The 13143-nt window shown below is 35.8% G+C and overlaps 1 protein-coding gene across 4 annotated transcripts in view; it reads right to left on the bottom strand.

Annotated features, from left to right (window-relative positions):
- Nucleotides 1-391: 391 nt before the first annotated feature.
- COL21A1 (collagen type XXI alpha 1 chain) overlaps nt 392-13143 on the bottom strand; it is a 95856-nt gene continuing 83104 nt past the window's right edge. For 3 of the 4 annotated variants that reach the window (XM_069011409.1, XM_069011411.1, XM_069011412.1), the window contains 8 exons: nt 12987-13022; nt 12269-12313; nt 10208-10240; nt 7252-7398; nt 7102-7156; nt 6614-6814; nt 5074-5151; nt 392-4340 (listed from right to left, as the gene is read on the bottom strand). In XM_069011409.1, the coding sequence (XP_068867510.1) occupies nt 4153-4340; nt 5074-5151; nt 6614-6814; nt 7102-7156; nt 7252-7398; nt 10208-10240; nt 12269-12313; nt 12987-13022 (783 nt within the window). In that variant the 3' untranslated portion in view covers nt 392-4152. Of the gene's footprint in view, nt 4341-5073; nt 5152-6613; nt 6815-7101; nt 7157-7251; nt 7399-10207; nt 10241-12268; nt 12314-12986; nt 13023-13143 lie in introns of those variants that run through there. The other variant, XM_069011410.1, reaches the window with a different exon arrangement.

Genomic DNA, 13143 nt, shown 5'->3' with positions numbered 1-13143 from the left:
GGGATTCTGTACCTGTGCTCTGCTCTGGTGAGACCCCACCTGCAGTGCTGCATCAGCTCTGGGGTCCCCAGCACAGGAAGGACATGAAGTTGTTGGAACAAGTCCAGAGGAGGGACACCAAGATGATCAGAGGGATGGAGCACCTCTCTTAGGAAGAAAGAGAATTGGGATTGTTAGGAAGAAATACTGTCAGGGTGGTGAGGCATTGGAACGGGTTGCCCAGAGAAGTTGTGGATGCCCCATCCCTGACAGTGTTCAAGGACAGTTTGGATGGTCTAGTGGAAGGAGATATCCCTGCCCATGGCAGGAGGTTGGAACTAGCTGATCTTTTAAGGTCCCTTCCAAACCAAGCCATTCTATGATTTTATGATTTTATTATTTTATCCTTTTACTTTTTTAAGACTATGATATCTTTCAATTAAACAAATGAAGAACTGAGAATGGTACATATACACACATATATATACACACACAGTATATACATGTATATATTCACCAAATAAATCTGCACATGTGGAAACCATCTGTGACATCTGGTCTTTTACTAAATCATATATATTTTTATATAGACACATCACTCCATATGTATTTACTCCAAACTTCTCTAAGATCATGATTCTCAGAGGTGAAAATTGCTGAGCTCCATCCATACAGCACTAGGCTTTCATTAATAAATCCAGTTCCCACAGTAATACTTTTCCATTCTGCATCTTTATGTCCAAGTACATGCCTCAGCATCTGAGAGACAACAGCAATCAATGAGCATAGTAAAGTGGTAAATATTAAATCTATTTTATGCACACAGACATATTATGAGTTGAAGGCATACTAAAAATTTAGTGTAGTGAATCACAGTTCCTCTACTGACACCAACAGGCGCTAGACCAACCAGCAAGAATATTTCTTAACTCAAGATTAGAACAGCAAGATGCTACTAAAAAAAACCCACAAATTCTTTTTACATCTTGCCCCCTGCTTAAAAATTAGCCCAAGATCCAGTTTTAAAGACTATCATGAGGAGAGTAAGTAAGTGTCAGTAAACAGTTTCTAGTAACTATTTCCAGAGAACATCTGGTAGTTAGATGGTGCCACATTGCACTTTGAATTTTTTAATTCACAGCTTCCGATTGAAGATCAACATCTGCAAGAACCTCATATCGTTTGCATCAATAGTAAATAAAAGTCTCTCTCCTGTGGATCATTAATTGGATAATACTCAAGTTTATTTGTTTAACCTCTTACTGCAGAATCAGATGAAGATCTGGAAATATATTCTCAGTTAAAAGATCCAATCAAGATACAAGCTGGGACACACCTACACTGCCATATATTCCCACTATATCAAACGAAGTCAGAAAATTAGATGATTGTGAAGTCTGCTAAACTCTGTCTTGATAAACTCTTTTAAGGAGCAATAATTGAAATCACAGGTTCCTAGGCTTATAACATATGCATTTCAATGGGATGCAAGACACTTCCTATACTGCTCCTGGGTATTTAACAATGGAGAAGTAAATTTTTGAAGTGTTTGTCTTCATTTATTTAAGTTACATTGTTACTACTAACTTTCTAAAAGGCACCTGCACAGACTAGATGGCCAGCATGTCCTCTGGAAATTTCCAGTTTGTCAAAACCAAATTCTTTTTGTAAAAATGTGACAGTTGCACAGACTCAAATTCAGAGCACAATACCAAAGATACAGCAGCAATAAAGCTCAAAGTATCCAAGCAGCTCAGCAGTTTAGGCAATTAAATAGATTCAGCTTCAAATTTCCTCCTTTTGCAGATCAAGGGTTTGAAGTTGGTTTTACATTCAATGAAGCCTCTTCACTATTTAGTTTACTAAATCAGTCTTTCTTACCATTTTATCATACAAAATAAAATAAGTCCAACATGAGATTTTGCTTTAAAGCTGTAACTAGCTTAGACTGTACTCTTTGAGCAGGACTGTACAGAAATACTCATGCTAGGCCAGACTGAGCTACTTTACATACCAGAAGGAGCAGAGGAAAAGTAACTATCTTTTTTATTTGCATGGACAAAAAAAAAAAGAAATCATGACTAATGTTCCTTAGCTGCCTGACAAGATGCCAACCAGACCAACCACCTCAAGTGTATGCATATCAATGCACACAGCCTGGGGAACAAACAGGAGGAACTGGAGCACACTGAAGGTTAGTACTAGAACAAACATTTTAAATTTTAGAAGAGAAAATTTCAGCTCTCTCAGAGCTGAATTGGGAAGGATTTCATGGGAAGATTCCATGAGGGATAAAGAAGCTACCATCTGCCAGGGAGTTTTTCTAAAGCTCTCTTCCTAGAAGTACAAAAACAGTTCATCCCCTTTAAAGGTAGAGAAGTAGGAAGAGACCACCACCTTGGCTGAACTGTGAGCTTCCGAGTCTGTTCAAAAGAGAAGCGTACCAGAGTTGGAAAGCAGACAAACACCTGTCAAGAACTACAAGGGCACTGCTACAGTGCACAGAAATGCAGACAGAAAAGCAAAAGCTGAGCTCAAATCGAAATTGGCCAGACATATCAAAAACTACAAGAAAGGGCCAAATAATAGATGCAGACTGGAAATTACTCATAGATCCTCAGTCAATCATTCAGAAACAACTCTCAAAATATTAGTCAAATACGACTAATGGGATGACAAAACCACCACTACTTTTAAAGTTGAAGCCTGTTATATGTGTTAATTTGATCAAATGAAATCATAAACAAAGCTATGAATCAGACTGGCTGAAAATCAAGAGGATTCTTCTACAAGTAAGGAATTCTGGTCTTCTGTTTGTATTCACTGCAGCCAGAGGTCCTTCAGGCTTGCTATTTTTGGTTGGTTTTGGTTTTGCTTCCTCTCAGACTCGTAACTCACAGCACCATACATTTTACTAAAGTGTGTCTTTTATTTTACCTTGAATGTCAAGCATATTAACAGTCTCTGATACTAGGACAACAGAAAAACAACACATTAGAAAAAGTGATTTATGAAGCACCGGTTAACTTCAATACAGGACTCTGCCTTAATTTAAGAAATGGATTTTAAATTCTCATGGGAACTGTGCCTTTGCTCTTTATGTAAAAGCAAGCAATACACTTAATTAGCAAAGCATAAAATGAAAATTACACACAGCTGGCTTAAAATGAAAAAGGAAACAGCATAACAAACACTGCAGCTGGTCAGCCACCAGTTAGACCTTTCTCCTTGTAAACCTGCTCCTTCAGTTTGGCAACGCAGTCCTTGAGGAGAAACAGCAAAGGGTATATCATTTGATACTTCATTACACAGAACTGTTACATTGGGGTTGTACAAATATTTTTAATCTTTAATTCTGTTAAATCATAGCTGGAAGTCAGCTATGCCAGTCTTTTGCTCTTTTTTATTTTTAATGCTATTATCATGAGTTGAATCACCCACATGGAAGCTTTTGATGTTTAGTATTTGACAGCACCATCTTCAATAAAACCTTGGCTCTTGAACCTGTAGTTCTACCCTTGCATTTCACCTCGGTTTTAAGCAGAGCTGCAGGGCAAAATAGGTGACATTTCTTCCATGATGAGTGCAAGTATTTGTATTAATTCATAAAAATCTGATACATGCTTTTCACTCACAGAAGACCTGGAGCTATGACATATGAAATGTACACAAGGCAATGAAATTTGCAGACATATGATATCTAAGCCAGCCATATTCTTTAAAAATCAAACACTGTGTATGTTGGCTGCATGTGAAAAATTTCACAGTTATTTATACCTGACCAATGCCATTTAAGACCTAATTCTGCTCCCAGTGGTATTTCCAGCAATTTTGCAAAGGACTTTCTTTGGTAAAAAGAGATAAAAAGGAGAATGGTAAGACATTAAATACTAAATACCAACTATTATCGTTAATTTTATTTCTATTAAAACTGATAATCTCTTTAAAAACACTTGAGATTCAACCAGTGCAAGGTATAAAAAAAAGTGATTGGAGTTTCGGAGTTTCTTGTCTAAAGGAATGTATAACCTTTGAGTTCATTATTTATAATGCTTTAATGTCAGAGGTACTTTTGTTCCTTCTTATGGGCTTATTGCTGGTCACCTTCCTGAGATTTGAAAGACCATGAAAGATAAGCACCGTAACTATTCCTCTAAATTATCATATCACAAATTAATAATTTGGTCCTTTTCTAAATGGATCTCTCCCCACAATTACACTAAAACACAGTGATGGGTCACAAATTCCAGGGGGTCCAGCTGGTCCTGGCATTCCTGGAGTGCCACGATCTCCGTCTTTACCAGGGTGCCCACGCTCTCCAGGACGTCCTTCCTTACTCACCCCTGGTGGACCTTCAGGACCTTAATAACACAAATGCAATAAACAAATAAATACATTACTATTAAAATGAAAACGAGCAAGTATGGACCCACAATGCTCCTGCTCTTTGGTGAAGTATGCAGATAAAGAAAACTTTATTTCCTGCAAAAAACATTTCTTATCACAAACTGCTTATATATTTATATAAACAACATGATAGCTCATAAAGATTTTTTTAAAGCATGTGGAAAACACTTTAAATAAATATCTTTTAAAGGAAAATATGAAAATTTGCTTTAGTACACTATTCTACTGTATCATATAATCTGGAACCACCATGGCAAGAATCAGTCCCCCTATTTCTGTTTGTTTCTCTGGCTTTGAATCAGGCTCTACTGTATCTTCCAAACACTCTACATTTTGTATGCAAGCACTAATGTTAGGAAGAATATTTTCCCTCACTCAGCACCGCTTAAAAGTCACATCATCATATTAGGGCTCAGTTTTCAGATAATGGTTGACTCCAGGGTCCATCTATCAAGAAACAGCAGTCTCAGATACCAATCTCTACAGGACCTGTCTTATATTAAATAATGTCTTATAGCGCAATTTATAAGGTATGCAAGAGACAGGCATTACCCTAAAACATATATGGTAGTTAAGATGTGTACAAACTATGTAAACTTTTCCAAATTACATCAACATTTTTTCTAAACCACATTTTAAAAAAATTATTAGCATGCACTGAATCTGCACACCCGAACCATCCCTCACCTGGAGGTCCTGGGGGGCCTTGGATCCCAGGAACACCAACTCCTTGATTGCCTTTTGCACCATTCTTCCCTGGCAGTCCTGTGAATTAGCAAACACATGCATATCTTTGCACGTCATTTTCATCCAATGAAGTCAAAAATCAGCATTTTATAATATTTATTGAATTAAATAATATTTATTGAATTTATTTCAGAAGCAAATAATGGGATTTAAAACAAGCCTTTTCTTGTAACCTGCACAGTGTGACAGGGTCCTGAATTATCCTAATTTCTACTGAATTTAGAGCTGATGTAGCAACAGTTAAGAAGACAGCCACTATCAGCTGAGCGAATAGATGTAGGTAATTAAGAGATTTGCTGTCATTACCTTCCTATCAACAAAGTTTTTAATATGTTGTATGAAGGAGGTTTAAGTTTTTCATCATAATCCCTGTGGAATACAGAATATATAGAAAATGTTCCACAACACACAGAGCAGAATTAAATCTCCACTAGAGAAATACTGTGAGGGTCAAAATATGAGCTCTCTTACACTAGTACAACCCAGTAAATTCAGTTTCTTCATAGAAACATGTAACTATTTTTCCAACTCTTATGGAATAACCAGAACTGCTGGTGTCAGCTCCAGAGGAAAATGGCATATTCTCCTACTGGAGATTAAATTATAAAAACAGTACAAGCAAATCATCATTACATCCAAAATGAATTTGGTGTGCTAGATTACAGTTAATAAGTCACAAAGGAAGTAAATAATTACCAACCATTGGTCTGCTTACCAGTGGCACATTACACTAGCTGTATTTCATACAGCTTTCCTGATTATTTTGATGCTACCAGTTACCAAATTACGGACTCCACCCAGTTTCTTGCTCTAGTTCAAGAGTATATACATATACTTAATATAAAGTCTGCAAATACATCAAAGAAATCAGTTGGAATGCTTGGACAGCTGAGTTACCCAATAGCATAAACCTTAGCCTGCCTAAAAAGAATCCAGAATGTTTAAGAAAATCATAACAAAAGGAGCAAAAATCCTTTTGAGATGAAAAGAACAAAAGGACAAAAAGTTGGAAAATCAGAAGGAGTATAAAAGTTGCTGGAAGTCAAAAATCAACACAGATAGTAAGTAGCCAGTGAATAAATATTATTCCCTAAAATAGCAGAAACAAACAAGTTTGGAAGAAAAGAAACCAGAAAACATGGAAATACTATGAAATCTATGTCTAGGCATATTTGATCTACAAAAATAATCTAAATGCAGATAGAAACATTTACATGAGACTAAGAACCCTCTAAAAAGATCACAACAGAGTTCGATGATAGTAGAACTGAACAGTAACTATCTGGCTGCGTTCTTGTATTCTTTCTTCTCTCACACGTTCCCTGAAAGCACTGAAACATCCAAACTGCTCTATGTTCATAATTTCACCCATACAAGCCCAGCTATTCTCTTATTCCACCTTGCACTAATCCCACTCAAAACTAGAAGCAGAAAACCAAGGCATGAAGGCCTTTAGCACCGTGACACATGCACACTCTACCTCTTGTCCCACGAGCCCCAGGGCGACCTGGGATGCCCATCAGCCCTGGAATGCCATCATTCCCTGGTAAGCCAGGAAATCCTCTTGGGCCTTCAGGGCCTCTTGGACCTGGTGGTCCTGGAAGTCCTGGGGGAGCACTTTGGGACTGACAATGGTTACAGTTTTGTAGTCTTCCACTCTGGAGAATGGCGGGCAACTGGGCTGGGAGAATTCAAAGAAAAAATTGCTTAAAGTGCTGTAACAGTAGAAGCATTGCCCCCCAACCACTAATACAAAATCAGTTCCCTCTCTTAAGAGAATATAATACCTTTAGAAAACAAGATGGTAAAGTATGGAACCTGTGATGTGGAAATATAGTTCAACACATATAGGAAAACAAGGGATAAATCGGCAATATGGAAGTTGCTTTCAAGAAATTCTGTAATTATCAGGAAACTTCTTTAGCACTTCAAACAAGGAAACAACAGTAAAGAAGCTTTCAAACTTACTTCTCAGTACATCTGAACACACCTGTCGAATAAATTCTTCTGAAAATTCTCGTGCCTAAAGGGAACAGAGAACAGTTGAAATAACAGAGCACACATTTCTTTGCAGTTTTTAAGGTACCCAAAATGGAAAGTTTGAAGTCCTATACATACAGGTTTTCCATCTGATCCAGGTGGTCCTGGGGGTCCTCTATCTCCTGGCTGACCTCTGAGACCAGGAGGTCCAATTAAACCCTGAACACCAGATTCTCCTTTTTGTCCACTGATGCCTTGAATGCCTGGATCTCCTTTCTCACCTTTCTGGAATGAAAAATCAATGAAAAGCCAAATGTTCACAGATCATTTGGAAGCTAGGTAGCACCAAACAAACATATTCTGAGAAATCTTTACTGAAGATCTTCATAAAATTAATGTGATGTCAGTGAAAATTAACTTGATATTGATGAGATCTATTTTACTACAATGTATTCAAGTTTTCAGATTCCTTAGATGTTTCAAATAAAATTATCAAAGAGAACTAGAAATAAATTACCTTTTCTTAACTTGAAAGACCCATTTTACTTACAAATTAATATTTAAAAAATAGTATTCATTATAAACACGTGGAAGGAAAGGTTTTAATAACTTTTTTCTGAGAATTAGAAAAATTTTTATAGTATGTTAAAATCCTTAGAAGGCTGGAAAAATTGAATGTGGAATTCTGGCACCACTGAAGTTCCTGAGAACTTACTATAATAACCAAGCCTTTTACATTATATGTGCAGTGTATAAGACAAAAAAATATATATATTTCAGTTAGGGATTTTTTGTTTCTTTTTTTTCCCATCTGATTGATGGTAACTGTAGTCTATTTGTTTCAGTGGAAAAGGTGAAAAAAAATGCTGGAAAGTATTTTGATACATCTTCACCAAAGCAATGGTTCTGTGTACGGAATTACCTACTGCAATAGTTCATGTGGAATTCTTTCCCTGCTCTGGAGCCAACAGAACATCAGTATGTGCCCAAGATTAAAGTCATGTTTGCTCCCTTATGAGATTTTTCCTCCCATTTTTTCACAGCTTCTGCATAATGTTATCAGTTGCTGCAAAAATTTCTTTCTCCATTTCCAACTACTTTAGATGGAATTGTGTAAACAGAACAGGACTATTATATATGACAAACTTATTGCAGCAAATAATAGAAGTTTAAGAAATACTCATGCATACAGTCTCCATAGACTTACACTGAATTTTAAATTATGGTATTTATATTACTTTATAACATTTCCTATATTACTTATCAAAATTCTTGACATTAGAAAAATTCAAAGCTTCCTGGCTTGGTCTATATTAGTAACAATGCCCAGAGTTCTCTACAGGAATTACTACAGGGTAGCAAGCTTTAAATTCAGTGTCAGATTAATCAGCTTTATGAGTTGGCCTGCAAAATCAGACAGGTAGTACCTGCTCTTAAAGAAACAGAGAAATGAGACAAAATGTGACATGTGTCATTCAAGTGCCTAAGAGTACGGCTGGAAAGATGGCCAGTTCAGGTGATGACCTGAAAAGCAGACCATACCTTCAAAAGCCATACATAATTCAGATACAACTTCTTCCAAAGTTGTAGTTGTAATTTATTTTCTTGATGTTGTCATCTTGAATGTTGTAGTCACAGGGAAGTGATCCTCTTAGTTACCCCATGTAGATCTGTACTTGCTCATTTCTACTACATAATTGCAAGGGTATTTTTTTCATTTAAACAGTCAGCAAAGCTCAGAGATAAACACATATTGCTTATGTAGCTATGTGTGGCTACACTAGAAACTATACGTGCTGAGATCTGAAATCACAATGGTTTTATAGCTAGGAGGTGGTTTGTTTTGTTTTAATTTTAATTCCTTTTACCACTATGGACTATATTTACATAAAAGACTTGGAAGTTGATCTATCTGAACTAAATGTTAAAGGGGCTAGAAAACATTAAGAACCAGAGGATACTGGGGAAATCACATCAACTGTAGAGAAACATTAGAGGCAAGAAGCCAGTATAAAAACACCAGGAGAAAATGTTGGAAGCATCAGCAGAACTGCCTGAAGAACTTGCCAAGAAGCAAATGAAACTGTAGGGGGAAAATTTTCTGCAGTGTATCTTTGTCTTTTAATGCTCAACCACATCCCATGTGTGGCCTTGTTTGCTGAACCTTGCTATTGGCAAAGAAAAGTAAAGAAAGGAAAAGAGCTCAGTAGGTGCTCAGACTTACAGGCTGAAGAAACTTACTAAGAAATCAGAGTCTAACAAAAAACATATTTTATAGAAATAGAAAATAAAATAATTTTATAGGTTTGATAAGTAAACACAATGACATCATTACAGTTTAATACATAGTAAGAAATAATTTAAATTAATTTCCAGTAAAAATATATTATTGCCATGATTTACAATATTTAAGGAGACTAATTCAACAGCATACAAAGAATCTTTTACCAGTTTTGGCAATAATGTAGCAAAACACCTGTAAGCTAAACTGCAAATGAAGTATTTCTTAGAATCACAGAAGCATATGAAACAATTTATATGTTAAAATGCATAAAATAATTTAATTATCAGAATGGAACTTCCAATTAATGTATCCGCTATTGATATGCAAAAACGCCTTAATGAAAAAGGTTGAACAAAAAATATCTAAGTAATTTTGAAGGAGAATTACATTAATGGGACAGTGATTTTACAAAATGATTTTACAAAATATTGAAATAAATAATAACCAACAAAATTACTATTTTAAATACCAATTTTTCAACAACATGCAACACAAAGATTCTTTTTACTTTAGCTATGTTCTCTGTTCAACCAGTCCTTTCTCTCTTTTTTTATTGGTTGGTTTCTTGGCTTTTTAATTCTCTTAAAGTATATGCTTGGCTTTAATAATTTTTAATGAAATTTATATTTCGTTCTGTCTCTTTTTAACTAATAAGTCTTTCTCTTCTCTGATATTTTTCAATTTCTCTTCTGTTGCTTATAGACAGGAGTACAGAAGTAAGACTAAACACACATTTTACAGATCACATAATTTGCAGAAACAAATGGAATAATTTTGTAATACTATATTTACCATTGCAAAAATACTTACCTCTCCTCGTTCTCCACTCAATCCTTCTACTCCCTTTAAAAAATAATATGAAAAAGAAATTTAAAAAGGAGGCTGAGCCAAATTACTTGGAATCAAAAATTAATATTTTTGTCCTTTGTTTTCAGTAATCAATCACAAATGCTAATTTTTAAAGATTTTCTGATTGCTAGAGTAAAAAAAAAACAACTGCATATAATGATGAAAAATTTGTATCAGGGTGAATGAACACTTCAGTATTACCTTTAATATCATGTACCAAGAGGATAAGTTGGGAATATATCATACATGTTATAAACATATAAACACAATATAGATTTAAGAGACAAAACCTTATTCACTTTACAAAGAAATAACATGTTGTGTTCTAGCAAAAGTAAACTCCTGATTTCAAACTGCTTAATACTGTCTTACTAGGCAGAAATTAATTTCAGACCTTTGAAATACAGACTGAGCAGTAAGGCAGATTTTGCATGCTGGCAAATGATTTCGGTGTCATTTCTGCCCAGTGGTTCAACGGTGTTACTATTACCTCCCATAGCAAGATGGCAGTTCACTTTTCTGAATCGCTCTTATGGAGAAGGAAACCTGTATTGTGTCTTGGAGTCTTGAGAAACCTTGGAAAGACCTTGTGTTGTCTACTAAACAACTGATTTCTTTGGTTGCTGACCAAACCAGATAGGCATGGGAAATAATTTTAGACTCAGTCTGTATTATTTTTTCAGCTTTCTCCAAAGAAAAGAAAGCAAGCAACAGCAATTCAGTTGCATCATTCTGTCTGAAAAAAAAAAAAATGTTTTCTTTCACTATCACTTTGTTTTCCCCTATGATTAAAAAAATAAAGAGATGAAAAAAATGTCCATTATTTACAAAAAGAAAAACCAGGAAGTTTAAATTGTAAAATGTTAGCCTAGGACATTACATTTGGTTAAGTCAATAACCTGTCTTTTAGTTTAAACTATTTCTTTTTTAAAAAATCTGCTCAGGTTTAATAATGAACTATTTTTAACCTACATATCTCTAAAAGTATTAACTAATATACAGTCTAGATCTCCTGCCCAGTATCCCCAGGAATCAGGTCCTTCTGGCTAGACAGGCAGCTGTAGCAATGTCGCAATTCTGAAAAAAGCAACTGTAGCTTCATTCCAAGTCTAGTTTTAGATATGTACCTCTAAAAAACACTTCTCTGTTTAGACACAACATAGATTATGCAGTTAACAAGTATTTATAAATACCAACAGCTATTTTCTGCGGAATAACAAGACAGCCAACTATGATAGAATACACTGGCCTAGAGTTAAAGAGAAACAACTGGATCTCACTGATTTACAGCTGGAACAGGAAACATCTGTAATTTTTGAGCACAGAAGATGTCAATAATGACTCCCAGTACAGTCTAGGAGGTAATGAACTGCATAGCATAGTACATGCAGAATCTTAACATCTCAAGTATCACTCTCATAACCTTTACACGAAAGCCATTTTGTGCTGTTATCTGCATTTTGTATTACTTGTGTTTTATAAAAATATTCTATAATTACGGATTTACTACAATAATAAAAGAAATGCACTTACGGTCTGTTTCTCAAGACATAATATCCCAGAACACAGAAACATGTAGGTTGGAAGTGATCTCCTTGGATTCAACTTCCTTTGCAGAACAGATGCAGCTTGATCAATTCAACATGCTGCCCAGACAGGTTTTGCCACAATATCTATGAGCAGCCTGTTCCAGTGTTTGACCACCCACAAAGCAAAATGTTTTCCCTGTGTATCAAGTTCCTGTGTTCCAACTTGTGCATTTCCTCTCAGCCTTCAACTATGCACAGCTGAGAGAAGTGTTACTCCATCTTCTCTGTATGTGTTATATTTGTTATTTTAAAAATACTAAGAATGTTTAAGAGGGAATTTATATATGTTACCATGTTGTACATAAATGTATTTCACCTGATGCAAAGACCAATACATGTTGATGGAAGAACTGTTAAAAAAAAAATATGAATCATGGCCTCAAACTAGGATCACTACGGCTCTTTTGAAGTAGGATCACTATTTTAACAGTACCTGTAAGCCTGGATTTCCTTGTCTTCCTTTTTCTCCTTTCAGTCCCTTCAGAAAAGAAGCATATTTTATAAAATATACATTTATCTAGGACATGTAATTAAACTATCAAAAAAACACAAGGAGCTAACTACTAAAACCTCTTTCTAAACCAGGACAAATCAATCTGAAAATACTCTTCAAAGAGATCAGAGCAGAAACTATGCAGAAGAATGAAATTTCTACCCTGAACATAGAGGAATCAAGTCAGGATCTGAGTAGTGACAGGATACTCTTCTGTTTCTTTTAGGTATTTCCATGATTTTAGATAACAAGGAGGACAATCCCACATGTTACTAGTAAAGTAGGTAGGCAGAGGCCAGGTGGAGTTACTTTGACTATGTTTCTGTAATCCTGGAGCACCCTGAAGGCAGGGAAAGAGAGCACCCTGGGACAGTCCTGGGTGATGTTCCAGCAGCACAACCTGCAGCCCTGCGCCTACCCCATTGCTAGGACCACACAGCTCTGCACCAAATGCCAATACCCTGCTCAGGCCCCCAGAAATGCAGCTGAAAACTCACGCTGGCCATACTAGGCAGATTTCCTTGAAGGAGAGTTACTGCTGCTATTCAAGTTAACTTTCTGTGGAGCTTAATCTTAAAAAAAACCTGTCTGAATTAATACCTAAGACTTGTATAAATAGGAATGCCAGATGATTCCATTAGAAGCAAAGTTGATATACCTGGATGCCAGTGTCACCTTGGTTTCCTTTGTCCCCCTGTAAAATATTAGAAGAAAGGTCTCCATTTTAACATGGGTCACCTCTAAGACATGTAGTCTGTGCTTTAATTTAACACAGTAATTACAAGAGAAACATCTAGCTTTTTCTTGAAGAAAAA

The sequence above is a fragment of the Aphelocoma coerulescens genome, chromosome 3 (genome assembly GCF_041296385.1).
Source record: "Aphelocoma coerulescens isolate FSJ_1873_10779 chromosome 3, UR_Acoe_1.0, whole genome shotgun sequence".
In the NCBI taxonomy this organism is placed as follows: domain Eukaryota; kingdom Metazoa; phylum Chordata; class Aves; order Passeriformes; family Corvidae; genus Aphelocoma; species Aphelocoma coerulescens.
This window is presented reverse-complemented; position numbering and strand designations above follow the sequence as displayed.